Source organism: Gnatocerus cornutus, chromosome 1, assembly GCF_029298725.1.
Source record: "Gnatocerus cornutus isolate USDA-ARS CGAHR chromosome 1, icGnaCorn1.1, whole genome shotgun sequence".
Lineage (NCBI taxonomy): Eukaryota > Metazoa > Arthropoda > Insecta > Coleoptera > Tenebrionidae > Gnatocerus > Gnatocerus cornutus.
The window spans coordinates 30,542,859-30,559,847 of record NC_142233.1 but is presented as its reverse complement, the minus strand read 5'-3'; the positions used below and the strand labels follow the sequence as shown (position 1 = coordinate 30,559,847).

The window sequence follows — 16,989 nt, the reverse complement described above, 5'->3', positions numbered from 1 at the left end:
TTTATGTAAATTTGTGCATCTAATTTGTTTCCGCCACCCTCTTTCACCCAATCAAAAACCCATCAATATTCGAGCAAAATTTCGCAAGAGCGCATTGCTATCCCTACTCAAAATATCCACCTTTCCGGAATCATCGTGTCATTCTCACAGTGTTGATTTACTGTGCGCTCCGTTTTCTTCTCTAATGTTGGTACCAATCATTTTCGTTTTTATAAGTGACAAAAATCGAGAAAAATGTTTATAATATTTTTAATTTTAATAACGACAGTGTGTGGCCGGAATTTTAGAAATGTCGAATTTAATGAGTTGCCCGAGGAAAAGTTATTGGACGCAGTTTGTCGAAGTTTTCACAAGGTGAGTGAAGTATTTAAGACATAATTACATGACATTAATTTTACAATATTGCATCTACTTTTACTATGAAGTTTTGAAATATTGTTTGGCTGAACTTTACTTTTTTTAGCATTTTATCTAAACACTGGTTTAGTGCGAACTTTGAATTCGTGATGCGAATTGTATTAACATAATTTCAAGTTATTAATTTCATTCATGATACATTGGTAAACAATACAGTGATGGAAGATTGAAAAACCGGTAAAAAAACTGTTGAAAACGTGATATAAAAAGGAAAACATTTATCTTTTGTCAAGGTGCAGCAGCAATGAAATCCGTATATTATGTTAATTGGGGACAAAAATAAAAGTTGATATTTAGCGGGAATCACTTTTGTTTTGTTTATTTCTATACACTTCTAGCGATTGTTAAAATTGTAATTATCTCATTCGAAGATTTAATGATTGAGATAGGAACATGCAATTTTCTGGTCGTTATAATTTAAATTTCTCGCTACATTTCATCAGATCTGCCGTTATACATGATAATTATTAATGATAAGCAAAAATGTTGTTCGATGAATCAGTCGAAACAGATCTGATTTAAAACAAAGTTAGTTGGATGTGTCCAAATTTCAACGATAAGCGAGAGGCCACAAATATTTGTTATTGATTGAAATAGAACATTTCAAAGAGCCTTTGTTGAGTTCAATTTTCTTTTCAATAATATCCTCAATTGCATTTCTTTGTTTTCCTGTCTTAGATAATAATAGTCTTTGCTACGAGTCTCTAATCTGCTGATGTCTTCAAATTATTAAAATAAAAAAAAATGGTCATTCTTTGTAGAGTTTTATAATTGCATTTCTTTGTTTTTGTGTCCAATATGATAATAGAGTCCCTGCTATGAAATTCCTACCTTCAGATTAGAAAAACAAATTATTAAAATGTGGTGAAAAAGTGCTCATTATTCCTGAAGTTTTATAATTTGAAAGCCAAATTATTTTCGATATGAAAATGAACGTTTCGGGGGACACAAAACACGAAATTTTACATTTAACAAATTTAGATTATAAAATCAGTTTTTTGGACTCTCAGTAATATTAATTTTTACGTAATTACATCGAAATATTAGTTTAAAAGTTTAAATCGAAATTAGTTTATGCTGAGATGAAATTTTAATTGCACTTTAATAAATGGATAAAACTAATATTCCAGATGAGTTTTGTTTGGATTAAGTTTATTTGAAATTCATTTACTCGCTAGGAACATAAATAATTAAGCATGCGCAATTCCTTAATTAATTAATTAATTATATTTAAAACTTTTGACGCTCTAATAACTTTCTCACAAAAATATTAGTTACGAAAAACGTAAACAAGGTTACAGAAACCAGTGTGAATACAAAATGGACCTGAATGTAATTAGCGAAGTCTGTATGCGCACGTTTGACACTTTGAATTATTTACGCATCACAATAGACATAAATTAATTGTAATTCAGACAGGGACTTGTTGACTTGCAAATGAGAACCCTTAAAGTATAAGCATCGAATAATTTTATTTAAATGGTTGATATCGCAATCGCTGTTTTCGACAGGGATCTGAATAAAAATCAGACGGCTAAAATTGAACACCCTGTAATGTATCAACGAGTGGAGATTTGTTAAAAATAATAGCACTTTGAGATGGTTTTTCCAGAATCACTAACTCGAAATGGTAGTAAAACTGTAAATTAACAACAATTTCGCTCAAATTAGTTGCGTAACATGAAACTGACCATTTGTTTTCCTGTTACAGAAGCAGGAAGCGCCGTTTTTATCCTGCTACTTTGATGTTTGTACCTGGAAAAACGAATCCCGCCTTGCTTTAAAAGGTAAAATTAAAAAAGACAACGACTAGATTCCTTCATGTTTTTTAGAGCTAAAACTCGCGACCGAACCAGCTTTGTCTTTACCCCAGTTGATATGTAAGGAAGACGACTCTGCGAATTTTTTCTGGAAGGATGAAGGAGACTTTGCCTTTTTTCTGCAAGCGAGCGGCGACTTCACTCCTGCGGTAAAACCTCCTCTTTGGTCTTCCCCTGCGAAATTCGCTTTTTTCAGACCACGTGCAACCACATCGCTATTAAGAACCTGAGGAAAGGAAGCAATCAAATTCGATTATGGGCCGTCTCGTTTGTAAAAAAAGAAATTCTGTATAGTGACTTCACAAATCTTACAATGGCAGTCTCTAAAACGGCACCACCACCAGTGACGCATATCGCCGTCCAAAATATTAGCTGTGGACAAAATTTCTGTGACGCAACCATCGAATGGAATCCTAACGAAGGTTATCACACAAAAACACAAGGGAAATACAATTGTTCCGTTTCTTTTTAGATTATTCCTGTTTTTACGATCTAATTTGGCTAAAAGACGGAACCATAGTCGAAGACAGAGTTAACGTTGTAAGTTCGGTGAAGCAACAGACAGTTTGAGTAATTGCGTTCACAGGTTTCAGGGCTCCATCAAGCATCGTTAAAAGGTTTAACATTTGGCACGAACTACAGTGTTGATATTATGGCTCGGAATGGAGATCCCATGTACGAAAGTGCGAAGAAAACGTTGCATTTTCAGACTCCGACGTGTTTGGAAGTCTTCCAGAGTTTGGATAAATGTCGTAAGTTGGGGAAGAAAAAACTGCAAGTTTAGTTCGACGATTTGCGGGCTTAATTACCATACGTCTCATAACTTTGGAGTTGGTACTATTAATACAACTGATCGATAACAGACGAATTAGTGCCGGCAGCCTTTCGTTTTCGATTCCTGGAAGGAAAATAATGAGGGATTTTTATTTACTAGTATTATTATTATTATTAATAAATACAAATCTCATATTTTACCCGGGAACTACCATAATAATTATTATTGAAATTAAATGCACTGACACGAACAATAGAAGGTAAAGCATTTCATTATTAAAATTTACTGGAAGAAAAGACGGAGTCGACCCCGTCAAAGAGAAATCGTTTTAATTACGTGTAGTGATAAACTTTCTTAAGCTTCTCCTGTTCGTAGTAAATAAAGTTCTCGCCACTTTTAATTGAATCAGAATTGTACAAAATCTGTGTTAGCTCCGGATGTACCGCAAGACTTTGTGGTAAACGAAACTCTGATCGACGGATCTCCTAACTACAACGTCCACTTGCACTGGGAAAACCCCGATTTAAAACCTGCGTATTACATGGCGGATTTCACAAATCTAGATCACAATGCGACTGGAAAATTTCTTAATATCTCTGGAGTAAGTCAATTTTTCCCACTTTCAAACATTACAAAAGAATTTTAGAACTTAACTCATGCCGTTTTTGAAAACATGTCTCTGGGGGACTTGTACCACGTCTCTCTAATGGCGTGTTCTTCCGCCGGTTGCAGCAAGAAAGTCGCTACAGAGCGCCATCGAACAGACTTTGTGACAATAGACGTGTCTTCTCCTCACCAGTGGGGGGTGCTAACTCTCGTTTTAGTTCCTTTGATCGCACTCCTTGGAGGAGCTTTTCTCATCAACTACTACCGCATGAAACAGAAGAGAAAAGAACAACGCGATAGATACTTCACGGTACGGAAATCGTTTTTTCATAATATTAACTAATGGATTTTGTAGGAACTCGACGAAGAAAAGCTCCCAGACTCTGTGGAGAAAATCGAGTTCGCGACGATCAAATCAGCGCCGGATCAATGGGAGTTGAATTCGGACAAACTGTGCTTCCAGAGTGTTCTAGGAGAAGGAGCTTTCGGTGTCGTTCGCCGCGCGTTCTTGGAGATGAAAGACGGTTCGAAGATCCAAGTCGCGGTTAAGATGTTGAAAGGTATGCTTGCTCTTCACTGACTATTTTTAACGGAAGTTTTAGACTGTCCCAACGGTGATGAAATCCGCCAGTTCACGCAAGAAATCAACATAATGAAGTCGGTTAAACAGCATCCGTACATCGTTTCTTTGGTTGGTTGCATCACCGAAGGGCGCATTGAAGGTCCTTTGTTAGTGGTGGAGTACTGTTCACGGGGAGACTTGCAGACGTACCTCCGTAACGCTTGGGAGAAATTCTGCAGCATGTAAGCCGATACTGTCAGAAAGTAGCCTCGTGTAACTGTCGTTTCAGCCAACAAGAACTGAACGACGAAAATTACTACTACAATCAAAAGAACTACTTTGCTAACAAGACTTACGATATTCACCATTTGAATTTCCAAGACGAGTTTATTATCGAACCAAAGCATCTTCTTTCAGTAGCCCGGCAAGTGGCCCTTGGCATGGTGCGCTTTTCTCATCCTCCAAACAGAAATTTTGTAGTTTTTTTTAGGAACACCTCGCCAAGACCCGTGTTGTCCATCGAGACCTCGCCGCTCGAAACGTGCTAGTCTGTGAAAACCACACCGTAAAAGTGTCTGATTTCGGCTTGAGCAGAGACGTTTATCGTGATAACGTTTACTGTAAGAGTGGTGCTGGGAAATTACCGATTCGTTGGATGGCACTTGAATCTTTGACTCATCAAATATACACGACTTACAGTGATGTGTGGTCTTTTGGAGTTTTACTCTGGGAAATTGTGACTTTAGGTAGTACACCCTACGTAGGTTTACACACTTCGGACTTGCTGGAGTTTCTCAAGAGTGGGAATCGGCTGAGTCGGCCTTCGAACTGCAGTCCACAACTGTAAGTACACTACCACGATTTGGGTTTGGAGTAATTTTTTCCTTTAGATATGCGATTATGCAAAGCTGCTGGAAAGCGTCTCCTAAGAATCGACCAACCTTCACGGAGCTATGCAAGAACTTGGACGACTTGCTAGAAAACATCTCTCATTATCTACAGATAGAAAATGTTGATCCAAACTTGCAGAAAACCGCGAAAAAGTTGCATCAAAGTCTGAGTTCAAACGAGCGCTACATCAAACCTGTGACTTTCAAATAGTTGGAGATGCATAGATGAAAGGTGCATTTCGTGAGGTTTGAAAACACACATCCAAAGTTCAACTAATTGTGATCAAATGTAAAAAATCTTTACATTTTATTGTTAGATAACTAAAAAAAGAGAACCGTGTGACTGACGTACATAGCTGTGAATAAGTTTAACGTTAACTTGTGTTAACGTTTAAATTTTCTGTTATCGTTTTTGTAAGTGTTGCTACCAACTTCAGAAGTTTATGTTTGTTTTGTCTGTCGAAGAAAACAACTGTTGTATGATAGAAAATATATATTTTTGTTTAGCATAAATAATAACCTTAATAAAGCATACAAAGTACTTAACTTTATACTTACACGTTTTTACAATGTAACTTCACATTAAATTACACTAAGGTTAAGTCTATTGCTTGTAACTGTAGGAATGTACACAATACTCGACCGAAGCGCCGTAAATATCACCTTGTACATTAGAGCCCATCTGGTTTTAAGGCGGTATCTTCCTTATCAACTGGAGGGGGTTGCAACGACACTTTGGCACTGGAACCTTGGGTTAAATACCCCGCAGCTGTCGGTGTCCCTGCTAAACACAACTAACAAAAAACTCGCACAACAAAAGAACTCACCTGTGAGGTAACCAGCCACTGGAGTACTCGAAATAAACAAATCGTGTTTCTGATCTTTGTATTCAGCCCACACTGGACTTTTTTCAAGAATACTCGTAACACGTTCCCCGTAGAGAAGACTACGAGTCATTGATTTCAAAGCTTTGACGATCTGAGCTTTCGTCATTGAAGGATTGTCGATGAGTTCCAAGCGTCCTTCAAGAAGGGTGAGAAGAAACTGGACGAAGTCGACGTCAAGAGCTTGTTTGACCAACTGGTCTTGATTGTTGGAGAAGAGGCGATGGAGGGCCTCGCAAGCGACCGCCACCATGTCTTTGCGAACTTGCATCGCTTGCTTCAAGGGGTGCATGCATTCGGTTTGTGCGATAGCGGCGACACAAATCTAGAAAATTCATTGAGTGGCGTTTGCTTCTTGGATTTTCCCTAAATACTTACACTGCTGTTTGATAAAGAGTTCAGTATGAGTATAGCCGACTTTGGAACGATGGTCTGGCGAACATTCGACCCCATTTGCCGGCACAGCCGCGGAATATGTCCCATGGAAGGGATGAGATCTAGAAGCGCCGGTTGCGCTTGTAGCAACGAGCAGAGAGCTGTAGTGCCGATTTCTAAAAGCTCGGTCTAAAAAAATACCATCAGCGTCGTCCCACCAAACTTCCAACTTACATTCGGTTTGTCCTTGGCCATCAACGTCAAACATGTCTCCATCAACTCTGACAAAAACTCTTTCGGTTTTCTGAGTGTCCACGCGGGGTTAGCTATGAAAATCCTGAGATAAACCCCACCGACGATAAACTCATTAGGAGTTGCAAAGTTTGTTAAACCGTTCGAATCAGGGATCTTCCACAAAGCCAACGGATTAGTGCTTTGAACGCTTTGGTGTCTAAAAACCACAAAATTGAACACTGATGAGTTCATCGTGGGAAACTCACTCTCTTCGCAGACGCGCCACCGTGGTACAAACTCGATCTTTGGCTTGTTGGTCCCAAATCAACTCTGGATGTTCATGAGCTGTCTCAAACATATTAACAGACGATTCCGGACTGTCCCTCATGGCATCGGCGAAAATCGGCGGAAGGAAAGTACCTAAACATAGACGAACTTTCGGTCCCACCAACTTGTCGGAACTCATCCGAGCCAACAACTCTGCGCATGTTAAACGGATTTGTGAATTCGTCGAGTTACAGAAGAGGTCGAGCAAGTAGATCACGGCGCCTTTGCTTAGGGCTTCTTTGACGATCTTTGTTGTCGACATGAGTGCGAAAAGGGTGTCCAAAATTTGGGGTTGCGAGTCTTGGATGGTGTACAAAACGAGGAGCAAATAACCCAAGACTTCACTGGCGGCGATGTCATTTATACACTCGTTGTTCCTAGTCATCACTGATATTACATTGATAGCCCCTTTTTGTATAGGACTGTGGGTCACATTAAGTAGACTGAATAATAATCGGAAGTGGCCGATGCACTGCATCTCGACGCTGGTATTGTTTTTTATAACATGCGACAAGGCGTCGAGAGCCATCACAGAGTGTCTTAGACGATCTTCTATGGTGACCGAGTACGCTATGTTTACTAAATTGAAGAGGTGCTCGGACTGCTCGTTAAGGAATGATAGGAGTTCGGCGGCGAAGTTCTTCGGGTTCTGCAACAAAACTTTAGAAACTCTTCTCATTAGAGTGCTGGTTACAAACTTCAATGGCATAAGTTGGTTGCTGATTGTATATCCTAATAAAGATTTCGCCAATTTTTAGCTCTCCAGAATGAGCGGAGTAAGTGAATTCTGGTAAAGTACTTAAGTCCAGATCGCCTCTCCCGCTCCGCTGCGTCTCCAAGAAATCGGTAAGTTCTGCTCTTGTTCCGTTGTCCCAAACCAAATACGGCGTTTCGCTGTTGCTGTTCAAAGTTTTAAGAATCTACAAAGAATAAATTAAATTATGGTTTACTGGAGTCAAGGCGGAACCTCTTCGGGCTTTTCGCCTCCCAGTTGATTAGCCAAGAAACTGGTCAACAACGACTCCAAAATATTCCTAGTCAGATTATTCAACGGCGTCGCATCTTGTCCGTAGCCTCCGAGCGCAGCACAGGCCTTTACAGCTTCTTTAGCCAAGCGATTGCTCACTTCTTGTTGGTTCGCATCTTCGCTGCGTTCAACACCGCCTTCATCAAGCGTGAAATCGTAATTGAACATGAAGAGAAGAAGGTGCCACAACGCCCCCGACTTTATAAGTTCCAGTTGAAGAATGGAGTCGATAGACAACGCACTGACGCATTCTGTAGCTACAGAGCACAGTTTCGTGAGATGCTGCAAAGAAAATGTTAGCCAAGGTGTGTAGGAACTGCCACCATACTTTGAAGTAGAGAATCCTGCAGAGATCTTTGACGAGTTGTTTTAGGTCGATCATTCTTTCGCGGCAGCCTGGGAACTGGGCCGCGACACTGAAGCACCTGGTTATGTGGGTACAGACTAAGACAGCTGTGTCTGTTGGCTTGGAAGATTTGCTCAAAACGTTGACGCATCGCGTGTATGCTTCCAACAAAACCTACAAGAAGTGTTAGACGGTGAGAGTAAGAAGAATGAGACTCACTTCTAGGCCGTTTTCTCGTCGCAGTTCTTCAGCGTTTAACGCCGAGCAGTGGACGGTGTGATATGCCAGTTCGCTCGCGGCGGCAAGCAATGGAGCGCTCTTCGAGAAGAGTTGGTCGTCAGCAGTCTCCATTTTGATGGTCTTAATCAGCTGTGGGTAACCCGCGTATTTGTACGGTTGTAACTCTGAAAAATTCATTAAAAGTGTCCACCAATTTTTTATAGTCACCTTCTGAGTATCTGTGGAACAAAATACTTTGAGTTTGCAGTACCAAGACAATATTATGGGGATTAGGACCGTCCTTTGTCCAACTACTTCGGCTGCAGAGGAACTCGTACGCTTTGTTCACTTCTTCGAACCGCTCCTAAACCAATTAAAGAATTACAAGCGTTTTAAAGACAAAAGAGTGCTTACTCTGCCCTCCGGATTCTTGTCTGGATGAAACTGTTGAGCCAGCTTGTAATAGGCTTTACGTACAGCAGCCTCATCGGGCGTTGTACCGCTGAGTCCAAGACTTTTGTACGCTTCTTCCACGGTCATCGCCGGAGGCTTCTTTTCAACTTCCGACCTCCAGGCGTCGAGAACATCTTTCAACAGCCTCACCTGAACAACACGTTAGTTTTAGTGGTAAAATTAATGAGTACTCACAGAATCGGGAATAGGCCAATCGGGGAACTTATGAGTATCACAGAGATGTCGCAAATAGAAGATATTACAGAAGAGTTCCCTCTCTAGCTGCGGGTAACGAACAGCGGGAATGGGGATGTAATGGTACCGCGCCATTGTGTGGCTACGTAATCTCGGTGAGAAGTCGGCGATGTGGCCGGCAATTTTCTCAATTAACATTCTCCTACAAAAAAAATTAACAATCTCTCCTAACTCTTAGTCCTTCTTCCACCTCATTTCCGCGCTCCATATAGCTTCAGGTGTATCAAACTCCCCGAGAAAGATTTGGGCGAATTTCTCCGGCCCGTGATTTTCCAGGTAATTGACCATGGCTTCAGGTAACAACTGCCCCAAAATACTCCTCTGCATTATGTCAGAGGTGGCCTTAAATTAAAACGTTAAAATAAAGAACCAGAACAGTAAAATATACCTCGTCTGATTTGAAAGCCTGTTTCATGTGCGTGAGTTGTAAAAACCGGGCGATTGGTAGAACGTTGCTCCCAGTATACATCAAAATGAAATAAAAGACTCCCGTCAAATACACTTTGGACATTTCGGGATTATCTCGCATGATTTCACTCAGCAAAGTAGCGACTTTCTCGACGAGAATCGGATCAAAAGTTAGCAACAGCTGCACGATATGTGACAAGCTAGTTGCGTCGGACAGCAATCTCTTTACTTTCGGTAAAGGACGAATTATAGCGTCATCCGCGTCTCTACTAGGATAATATTCACACATTCTGATCAAAATGTTCAAAATGTAAGTAGCAAGTTCGCTTTCGTTCAACACTGGACTTCCTTTCGCCAGAAGACACCATTTCAATTGTGGTAGTTGCGACACGGTTTTCCAACTATCTAAACCCATAGCCCAACATCTCGTTCGATGGTTTATCACATTGTCCTTGAATAAGTCTTTCATCTGTGAAGTTTAATGATAGAGGTGATACAATGGAAACGGAATGAAACAAACCTCTTGGAAGCTGATAGGTCCGACTCTACCCGTTTCTTCGGTGGTGTAGTACCACTCCTTCTCTTGAATTAGATTCATTCCAGGTCCGGCCTCAATCACATTAGTTTGAGTAGGAATCACAGCCCGCGAAGTGTGGAGATGCGCCAAAGTCATCAGATCGACGAGAATGCGAACTCCGCCCGATTCTAGAATGTCGCGGACGTTGCGGTGGTGTAAGATTAACTTGTTGATGAACATCACCAAGCGGTCGCGCTCCATTTTGTCAGTGCACTAGGTAAAATAATTTAGTTTGGGGGTAAGTTGGTGACTTTACTTACTCTTTCTAACATCCCGATGATGTACTTGGTGTCACTGAAGGGTCCTATGTCTTCAAAGTACCTTCCATATACGATGGACATAGCCTGAAGGCACATGCACTTCATTTCGACTTTGTTCGTTAAGAGAAACCTATGATAGAGGTCATTGAAAAACTCGTATGATCTTCTAATAGGAGAGTCGTCATTGTGATCGTCCATTTCTAATAACAGCCTTAGATAGTAATCACCGATTTTGACTTCCTCAGCTAGACATTGGTAATACAGCTCGAATTCCTGATGATTCCACGCGACCAAAGCCGAACCTGCCAACTCACGATCGGAAGCAAATGTTCTCACTTCATTGTCTAAGGCACTTCGTAACTCTTCTCTTGTCTAAAAGAACAATTTTAGTCTAAAACCTGGAAAAGCGATTATTTTACTTTATGGTTCCAAATTAAGTTCGGGAGAGCGTGATCCTGATTAAATTTCCAGTAAAATAAGAGCCAATTTGCTTCAGCCTTGATTCTCTCTCGCCGCTTCCTTAGAACGATGGGCCTCTCTTTGATTTTCTCCTTCCTTTCTAGGGTAATACCGACACGTGCGCCCCAATGCTGAAGCGCGAGATTTGTGTAATGTTCGACGCGTTTTTCCACGTTTTTCAGTTGACGCTCAACAGCAGCCCAATTGGGGCTCTTCTTCGATTTGTTCGCATGGTCCTGGGCTATCTTTAAGTTATCTCTATGATTTAACAGTTCTTGTTCTAGGGCGTGTTCAGGAACTTTGTCTTCGGAGTCTAGGAACGATATCAAACCAGTGGGCTGCAACGAAAAACATTCGTACTTCCAGTAGAAAGAAATAGTAAAATCGTTACCATTATTCTTTTCAGGAGCCCCATCGCCGTGGGGTTTCCCGTGACCCAAAGACCAACCAAATGCCGCGATAATTGTCGATGGGTAAGTAGCCGACCGTCGGAACCTTGGGTATACAAAGAGGCAAGAAGGTGCCGTGGAAGAGCTCCTTCTGCTAACGCAAGATTTTGCATTCTTGCGGCGACTTCAGCTTCTCCTTCTTCGATAAGGGCTCGCATCACCAAACCTGCACCTTTCACGATTGCCATAGAAGGGTGCTGCAACTTCCAAGTCAGACTAAATACAATTAAGGGTTGAAATCACCTGGAATAATCTGAAAAGCATTCTTCCCCGATCCGACACCATTTCGAGAAGAATATCAAAATGTTTTCCGTCGGTGGTTTCACTGTAAGGGACACAGAGAGAAAACGTGAGAAAGTCGAGCATTGCTGAGACTATAAGAGCCCCAGTCCCTTGAGCCTGAAAAAATCGATTAATTTGAGAAGAATTTGAGCGCTGTTCTTACTATGTGAATTGTCCACATATTTAGCAAGCTTTCCAAAAAGGTTTTGGTCTGTAGCAACGACGATTTGTTTAGTTGTTCTTGCCTGAGATCGTAATCGTCATGCATTGGATGCATCAGTGCACAGATCATATCAATGGCGGCATGAGTCAGCCCGAAGTCATTTCGTTTCAACGCGGAAACAACTTTGTGGCCGATGGCTTCTCTGAAACTAAAATCGAATTTAAACAGAGCATGTGGGAAATAAGTTAAAGTACCCCGGCAACACTGTAAACGCGGCGTAACCAACTTTACTAGCTACCAACCGCCGCAAGGCATGGAATTGTGCTTCTAGTTCCACCGAGGAAATCGTTCTTTGGTCGCCTTCCTTTTGTACAAGAGCTTGAAGAGCGCCCGTTATCAGCTTCTCTTTGTTCTCGGAAAAAATGCCCTGCAAGTACATTGTTAGGTGAAATGTTACAATAGAGGTTTGAAACTCACATCTTGTGTTACGCTGTACAAGAGCCCACTGTACGGCACATTCGCGTTAAACCTCCTCACGCATTCATAAAACGACTTCTTTGGTGGCGGGTTTTGTAGAAATTTTACGTGGATACTTTCAGCTTCTTCTTCAACTGGCAAGTGAAGGGGGCCTAAACGCAGTCCCCGTTCGGTCGGCACCATCGCCACGTGAACGTCTCTATTTCCAGAGGCTCGGACTCCATCAAGAAGTGAAGCCAAGAGAGAATCTCTAAAAATACAAAAATACAAAAAAGTTGTTTTCGGGCGTATTTTGGACAATATTCACCTATCCGTCGCTGTGTACGTCCTTACGAGACCATTAATATACTCAATGTTGAACAATTGGGGATTGCTGTTGTCGCGGATCAACGCAAAGACCTCGCTCAAAGGTCGTAACGTGCAGATGCTGTACGTCTGAGGATCTCTTTCCAAAAGACACGTTTCTGAGAGGCAAAGCGTTCTTCTAACTGGTTCTTGATGGCGAGCCTTGTGGACTTTGTAAACGGGGAATTCGGATACTGAGGTAAGATGCTCGTCGTCACTGTATTTCCCGAATCTTTGGAGTTGGAAATCCTCCAGAGTAATAGGTGTACTCAATACTTTGATAGTGAGACCTAAATTTTGACTTGCGCTTTCGAGCATTTTAATTTTTATGTCTTCGAAATCGACGGCTTGGAAGAGGTGGAGTCTGCCGAAGCCCCCGTAAACTATCACAAAAGCCCCTAGAAGGTAAAAATTGTAATAACGTTTGTTGTAATTGTGAAGGTTTGAAAAATTAAGTCGCATCATAATAAAGCTTAATTATTGTTTTTGGTCCCCCCTCAAATAGACTTCATCCTGTTTGTTCCACTTTGTTGATCAATAAAATAAAATTGCAACTGCAATATAATACGAAAGTTGATATAAAAAATTGGAAATTTGGCTTAATTGTGCATTTAAAAACGTTTTTGTCCAGTGACGAGAAAAAACCGTGTCCTTTACCTGGATAATCAGATATTGTGCAAATCCCTTCAAAATCCTTAAAGCAGTAGCTTGCAAGCACATGATTGGTTGCTGGATCCAACTGATCTAAAGAGTATGGTGTAACTTCTAAAACTATTGGCAGTCTAACATCTGACCAGTGATGTTTGTATGCGTGATAACGCTGAAAAAACATGAAATGAATACGAGAATTTATCAACAAGTAATATAATCCAAATGACGATAACAAAACTCGCTTACTAAAACTTCCTTTGGTTTCTCTGCAAAACAGAACCTGAACTTCAAAGCCTCTGTCAGCAACTGTGCTCTATGCTCTGTTGAAAATTTCATATGATCTATCTTCTTCTCCTTCTTCATTGTAATCACAAATTCACTAAACGAGTTCCCGGCGCCCCTTTGGGGCTGTACCGAGATAAACTCGCTGTAAGCCCATCGATTCGTCACCTCCAAAGTGGTTGGATTGTAGGTGGTGATGCCCATTGTCCCCACAGAAAAGATTCTTTTGTATCTTGAAACAAACACAATGTATCATATTTCAAGATACCTTACCCAAAGACTTACTTCCCTTTCCAGGAGTGTTTTGTGACGAAAAAGCACGCAACATCTTGATTATCTTTAATGGGCATCATTTTTTCATCTCCTGGAAGAAAATAGCGGTGACGCATGTCGATCAAAACCTCAATTTATTATACGTACGAATTTTAGTCGTTTTTAAAGGCGGCTCGGTAAAAACAATAATATTTACAAAACAGTGGGAATTTCTTCCTGAAGAAGACTCATTGCTGGGGGTGTCAGCTGTGTTGTCAAAACGAATTGTCAAAGTCGGTACATAACCTCACAATCGCTTCGAAGTAATAACGATAAAATTTTCAAGGGCGTTCGATAGAAATTCGACCCGCCAGCACCAGATTAAATAACACGTAACGTTTTACTGGATTAATTTTTTGATATTAGTTATTTATTTGTTGATTGACAGTTCCCGGCTGTCACTTTACCGCGGAAGTGGCCAAAATCACACACTTTTTGAGGGGACCTTCACAGCTAATGATGCCGGCATATTTACTTACCCATGTTTAGCCATCTTTGCCACAAAGATAACATGACTATGAAAACAGGGGTCCGACACAGTGTAGATCTGATATCTTATCAATCCATTTTTTACGAGTGGGATTCCCAGTTTCGTGGGTTCAAATAAAAAATAAAACAAACAACGAAACAATGTGAACTGATGGACGCGGTTAAGTGAATGTTAATCTGTAAACATGTTAAAATTAATCTCATTTTAATGATATTGTTTCATTACATCTCTATAAGAAACGAAACAATTTGAATTTTCAAACAATCTAGAAGGTAAGGAAAAAAAATAGAGTTTATAGAAATGTGTATTAAAATATAAACTCTTATTTAGTGTTTAAAACATTTGATAACAGGACTAGTGCAAATAGGTATATAGCTTTATCTATTGTACTATTATCTGAAGTATGTCCCTGTAAAATATCAGGAAGCAAATTTGGTAGTCAATACTGGCGTTGATTTACCATAAAAATGCATTATTTACAAACAAATTATCTTCCTTATTTACAAACAAGTATACAAATTTGTACACATACTTCAAGGACAGTCTGAAAATCAAGGCCAATCAAGGTCTAGGTAGTGTCATACAATTTTTTTTCATACGCGATGATAGGAACAACATTCTTATAACGCCCTGGAAGATGTTTCAACCTAAAATAAAAATCTTTCGTTTTTTGAATACCAAATTTCCAAATAAAATACTTCCGAAACTGGTTTCTAGCCATCTCTTGCAGCAATGGTACTTTTGGAATATCTTGTACTCTTGTGAGACGTCCACGATCTGCATACTCATCGTGAATTGCTTTTAATCTCACATCAACAAAAAAGCCCATGAGCTCCACAACACTACTTTCGGTGTATTTTTCTGGATACATCAAAAAAGTTTCAAGTGAAGTATTGATATCGCAGAGTAAAATCGTGAAAAAGTTTCCCATATCGTAAAAACCTCTCAAGTACACGTGATGTGATAAAGTTATATCAAAATGTAACGCAATTTTAAACAACTCGCCGTAACCAAAGTTTTTATAAATCTCTTGTAGATCTTCCAATCCAATAAAGAGGTTGAAATAACTTGCAAAAAAACAAATCTTTTCAGTTAGAGCGTCGTGCTTAGAGTCAAGAAGATCACCAACTACAGTGGTGATTTCAGAACAGTTCACGTAATCAATAATGGAAAATTTCAAGGGGCTCTCCAGCATAAAAGCTAAATTTTTCAAAGACATGCATTTTACTAACGATACTGTTGGTTTTAACGTACTCAAAAAGAGTTTTTCTAGAAAACTTGGAAATTTCTCAAAAAGTAGCTCCAAGTACTCAAAACTCATTGAACACAATCGTGGGAAAAAATCACCCTCTACAGTGTCCCCCATTTTTAGTTTAGGCCCCCACTTCATGACTTCTTCAAACAGCGAATTATTGTCTGATGCTAATTTAATTAAAACATAAAAACTGATTTTTTTCGTTGTAAACTCGTCAAAGACATACAAGAAAAAAATCGATTGCATTTCTGTCATGTTGTAAAGTACTGACATTTCAAAGTGTCGCATTGTAGGAATTGCCCCTGCTAGTAACAATACATCGACGATTTGAGTGACGACTGCACTATTAATAGCCTTAAAGCTGTTTCTACTGCAAAGACTTAAAGCAGTTTCTAATGGTGATACTCTCTGGTTGTTACAGGTGTTGACATCTTCACCCATTTCTATTAAGATTTTCACCACATTGAGGTAGAGTTTAGCAATAGCTGAGTGCAACGGTGAATACCCTCTAGAGCGGAGTGTGCCAATAGAAGCCCCCTTCTTTATCAATTCCACAGCGTAATACTCTTCAATCCTGTAAGGGTCAAAAAATCCAATGGTGCCCCCACTTAGACAACAGATAAGAGCCGTCTGACCTGCCGAGTTTTCAAATTCCAACGGAAAGTCAACAAGAGAGAGCATGTAGTCAAAAACCTGGGCACTGAAATTAAGGCTTCAACTACACTTAGCTAGTTTCACTACAAACTACCTATTTTTTTGCATTGCTACTTGTAACAGAGTGTGTCCTTGGTCGTTTCTAATATTGTACCAATTTGGGGAATCTAAGAGGAGTCGAAGGGTGGCTACATCGTTCCGGTGAACCGCAAGAAAGATTTCGTTTTTTCGAGTCTACAAAAGTGAGATTAAAATACCGGCAGTTTGAGGTTAAATTTCTCCGAAAATGACATACTTTTGGTGTATTTTGGTCTTGTTGGGGCATAGGCGGGGGCAGAACTTCAGGAGTAGTCATCTTTGGGGGCTACATGCACTACAAGCATAGAAAAACGAGAAATTATTTGTGGTGTTGATGTGTACAAAATTGAAAAAAATAGGAAGCGATTTTATCGACACTAGAAACTTGACATTTGGTAAAGCGGTAATTTCAAAAATATGAATGTAAAAATTGGTGAATGCGCCGGGTTATTTTAGGCTTTCGAATAATTCTAGATTTTCCGGTAGAAGACAGATAAAGAAATAAAAAAAGCATTGTTCCATTTAATGTTTTATTATACAAAAAGTCGATTTACTATAAATAATATCTACATGTACATCATGATTGATCAACGAAATGTACAAATATTAAACAGGAAGGGATAGTGTTGTAGGCGTGAAAGTGTGTGTGGGGACCAT

At 40.0% G+C, this 16,989-nt stretch overlaps 3 protein-coding genes across 6 annotated transcripts; 1 reads left to right on the top strand and 2 right to left on the bottom strand.

Annotated features, from left to right (window-relative positions):
- The first annotated feature begins 138 nt into the window (after nt 1-138).
- On the top strand, nt 139-5,443 carry LOC148181535 (tyrosine-protein kinase receptor torso-like). Its single transcript, XM_088030243.1, has 13 exons — nt 139-354; nt 2,129-2,204; nt 2,250-2,386; nt 2,434-2,659; nt 2,710-2,777; nt 2,824-2,989; nt 3,444-3,613; nt 3,659-3,928; nt 3,974-4,178; nt 4,221-4,422; nt 4,470-4,623; nt 4,671-5,023; nt 5,071-5,443. Exons 1-13 carry the CDS (start codon nt 235-237, stop codon nt 5,279-5,281), a joined length of 2,358 nt encoding a protein of 785 aa, XP_087886369.1. The 5' UTR covers nt 139-234; the 3' UTR covers nt 5,282-5,443.
- Nucleotides 5,444-5,545: 102 nt separating this feature from the next.
- On the bottom strand, nt 5,546-14,403 carry Rme-8 (receptor mediated endocytosis 8). Of its 3 annotated transcripts, none has more exons than XM_088030226.1 (27): nt 14,335-14,403; nt 13,829-13,907; nt 13,508-13,775; nt 13,268-13,430; nt 12,573-13,008; nt 12,266-12,515; nt 12,043-12,215; nt 11,789-11,996; nt 11,587-11,742; nt 11,286-11,540; nt 10,855-11,232; nt 10,436-10,807; nt 10,119-10,388; nt 9,579-10,067; nt 9,381-9,532; nt 9,131-9,332; nt 8,897-9,085; nt 8,711-8,846; nt 8,483-8,667; nt 8,246-8,437; nt 7,858-8,199; nt 7,589-7,810; nt 6,830-7,539; nt 6,564-6,780; nt 6,333-6,518; nt 5,898-6,279; nt 5,546-5,851 (listed from the first exon to the last, which is right to left on the bottom strand). In XM_088030226.1, exons 1-27 carry the CDS (start codon nt 14,366-14,368, stop codon nt 5,742-5,744), a joined length of 6,756 nt encoding a protein of 2,251 aa, XP_087886352.1. In that variant the 5' UTR covers nt 14,369-14,403; the 3' UTR covers nt 5,546-5,741. The 3 variants fall into 3 exon arrangements, with proteins under 3 accessions (XP_087886352.1, XP_087886344.1, XP_087886359.1); XM_088030218.1 differs by having other exon boundaries at nt 5,546-5,854; nt 14,335-14,402; XM_088030233.1 differs by lacking the exon at nt 14,335-14,403 and adding an exon at nt 13,964-14,296 and having other exon boundaries at nt 5,546-5,854.
- Nucleotides 14,404-14,633: 230 nt separating this feature from the next.
- LOC148181533 (uncharacterized) lies at nt 14,634-16,700 on the bottom strand. 2 transcript variants are annotated; one of them, XM_088037161.1, is made up of 4 exons: nt 16,550-16,700; nt 16,349-16,488; nt 15,044-16,300; nt 14,634-14,992 (listed from the first exon to the last, which is right to left on the bottom strand). In XM_088037161.1, the coding sequence occupies exons 1-4, from the start codon at nt 16,607-16,609 to the stop codon at nt 14,914-14,916; spliced, it is 1,536 nt and encodes a 511-aa protein (XP_087893287.1). In that variant the 5' UTR covers nt 16,610-16,700; the 3' UTR covers nt 14,634-14,913. The 2 variants fall into 2 exon arrangements, with proteins under 2 accessions (XP_087893287.1, XP_087893278.1); XM_088037152.1 differs by having other exon boundaries at nt 14,634-16,300.
- Nucleotides 16,701-16,989: the final 289 nt, after the last annotated feature.

Coding starts and splice junctions, on each gene's coding strand:
- LOC148181535 (XM_088030243.1), top strand. CDS start 235: ATGTTTATAATATTTTTAATTTTAATAACGACAGTGTGTGGCCGGAAT. Junction 2,205..2,249: donor ATCCCGCCTTGCTTTAAAAG/GTAAAATTAAAA, acceptor CATGTTTTTTAG/AGCTAAAACTCGCGACCGAA. Junction 3,929..3,973: donor AACGCGATAGATACTTCACG/GTACGGAAATCG, acceptor TGGATTTTGTAG/GAACTCGACGAAGAAAAGCT.
- Rme-8 (XM_088030218.1), bottom strand. CDS start 14,368: ATGTTATCTTTGTGGCAAAGATGGCTAAACATGG. Junction 9,333..9,380: donor ATATGGAGCGCGGAAATGAG/GTGGAAGAAGGA, acceptor TTTTTTTTGTAG/GAGAATGTTAATTGAGAAAA. Junction 6,781..6,829: donor GTGGCGCGTCTGCGAAGAGA/GTGAGTTTCCCA, acceptor TGTGGTTTTTAG/ACACCAAAGCGTTCAAAGCA.
- LOC148181533 (XM_088037152.1), bottom strand. CDS start 16,609: ATGACTACTCCTGAAGTTCTGCCCCCGCCTATGCCCCAACAAGACCAA. Junction 16,489..16,549: donor AAGACCAAAATACACCAAAA/GTATGTCATTTT, acceptor TCACTTTTGTAG/ACTCGAAAAAACGAAATCTT. Junction 16,301..16,348: donor GTAGCAATGCAAAAAAATAG/GTAGTTTGTAGT, acceptor CCTTAATTTCAG/TGCCCAGGTTTTTGACTACA.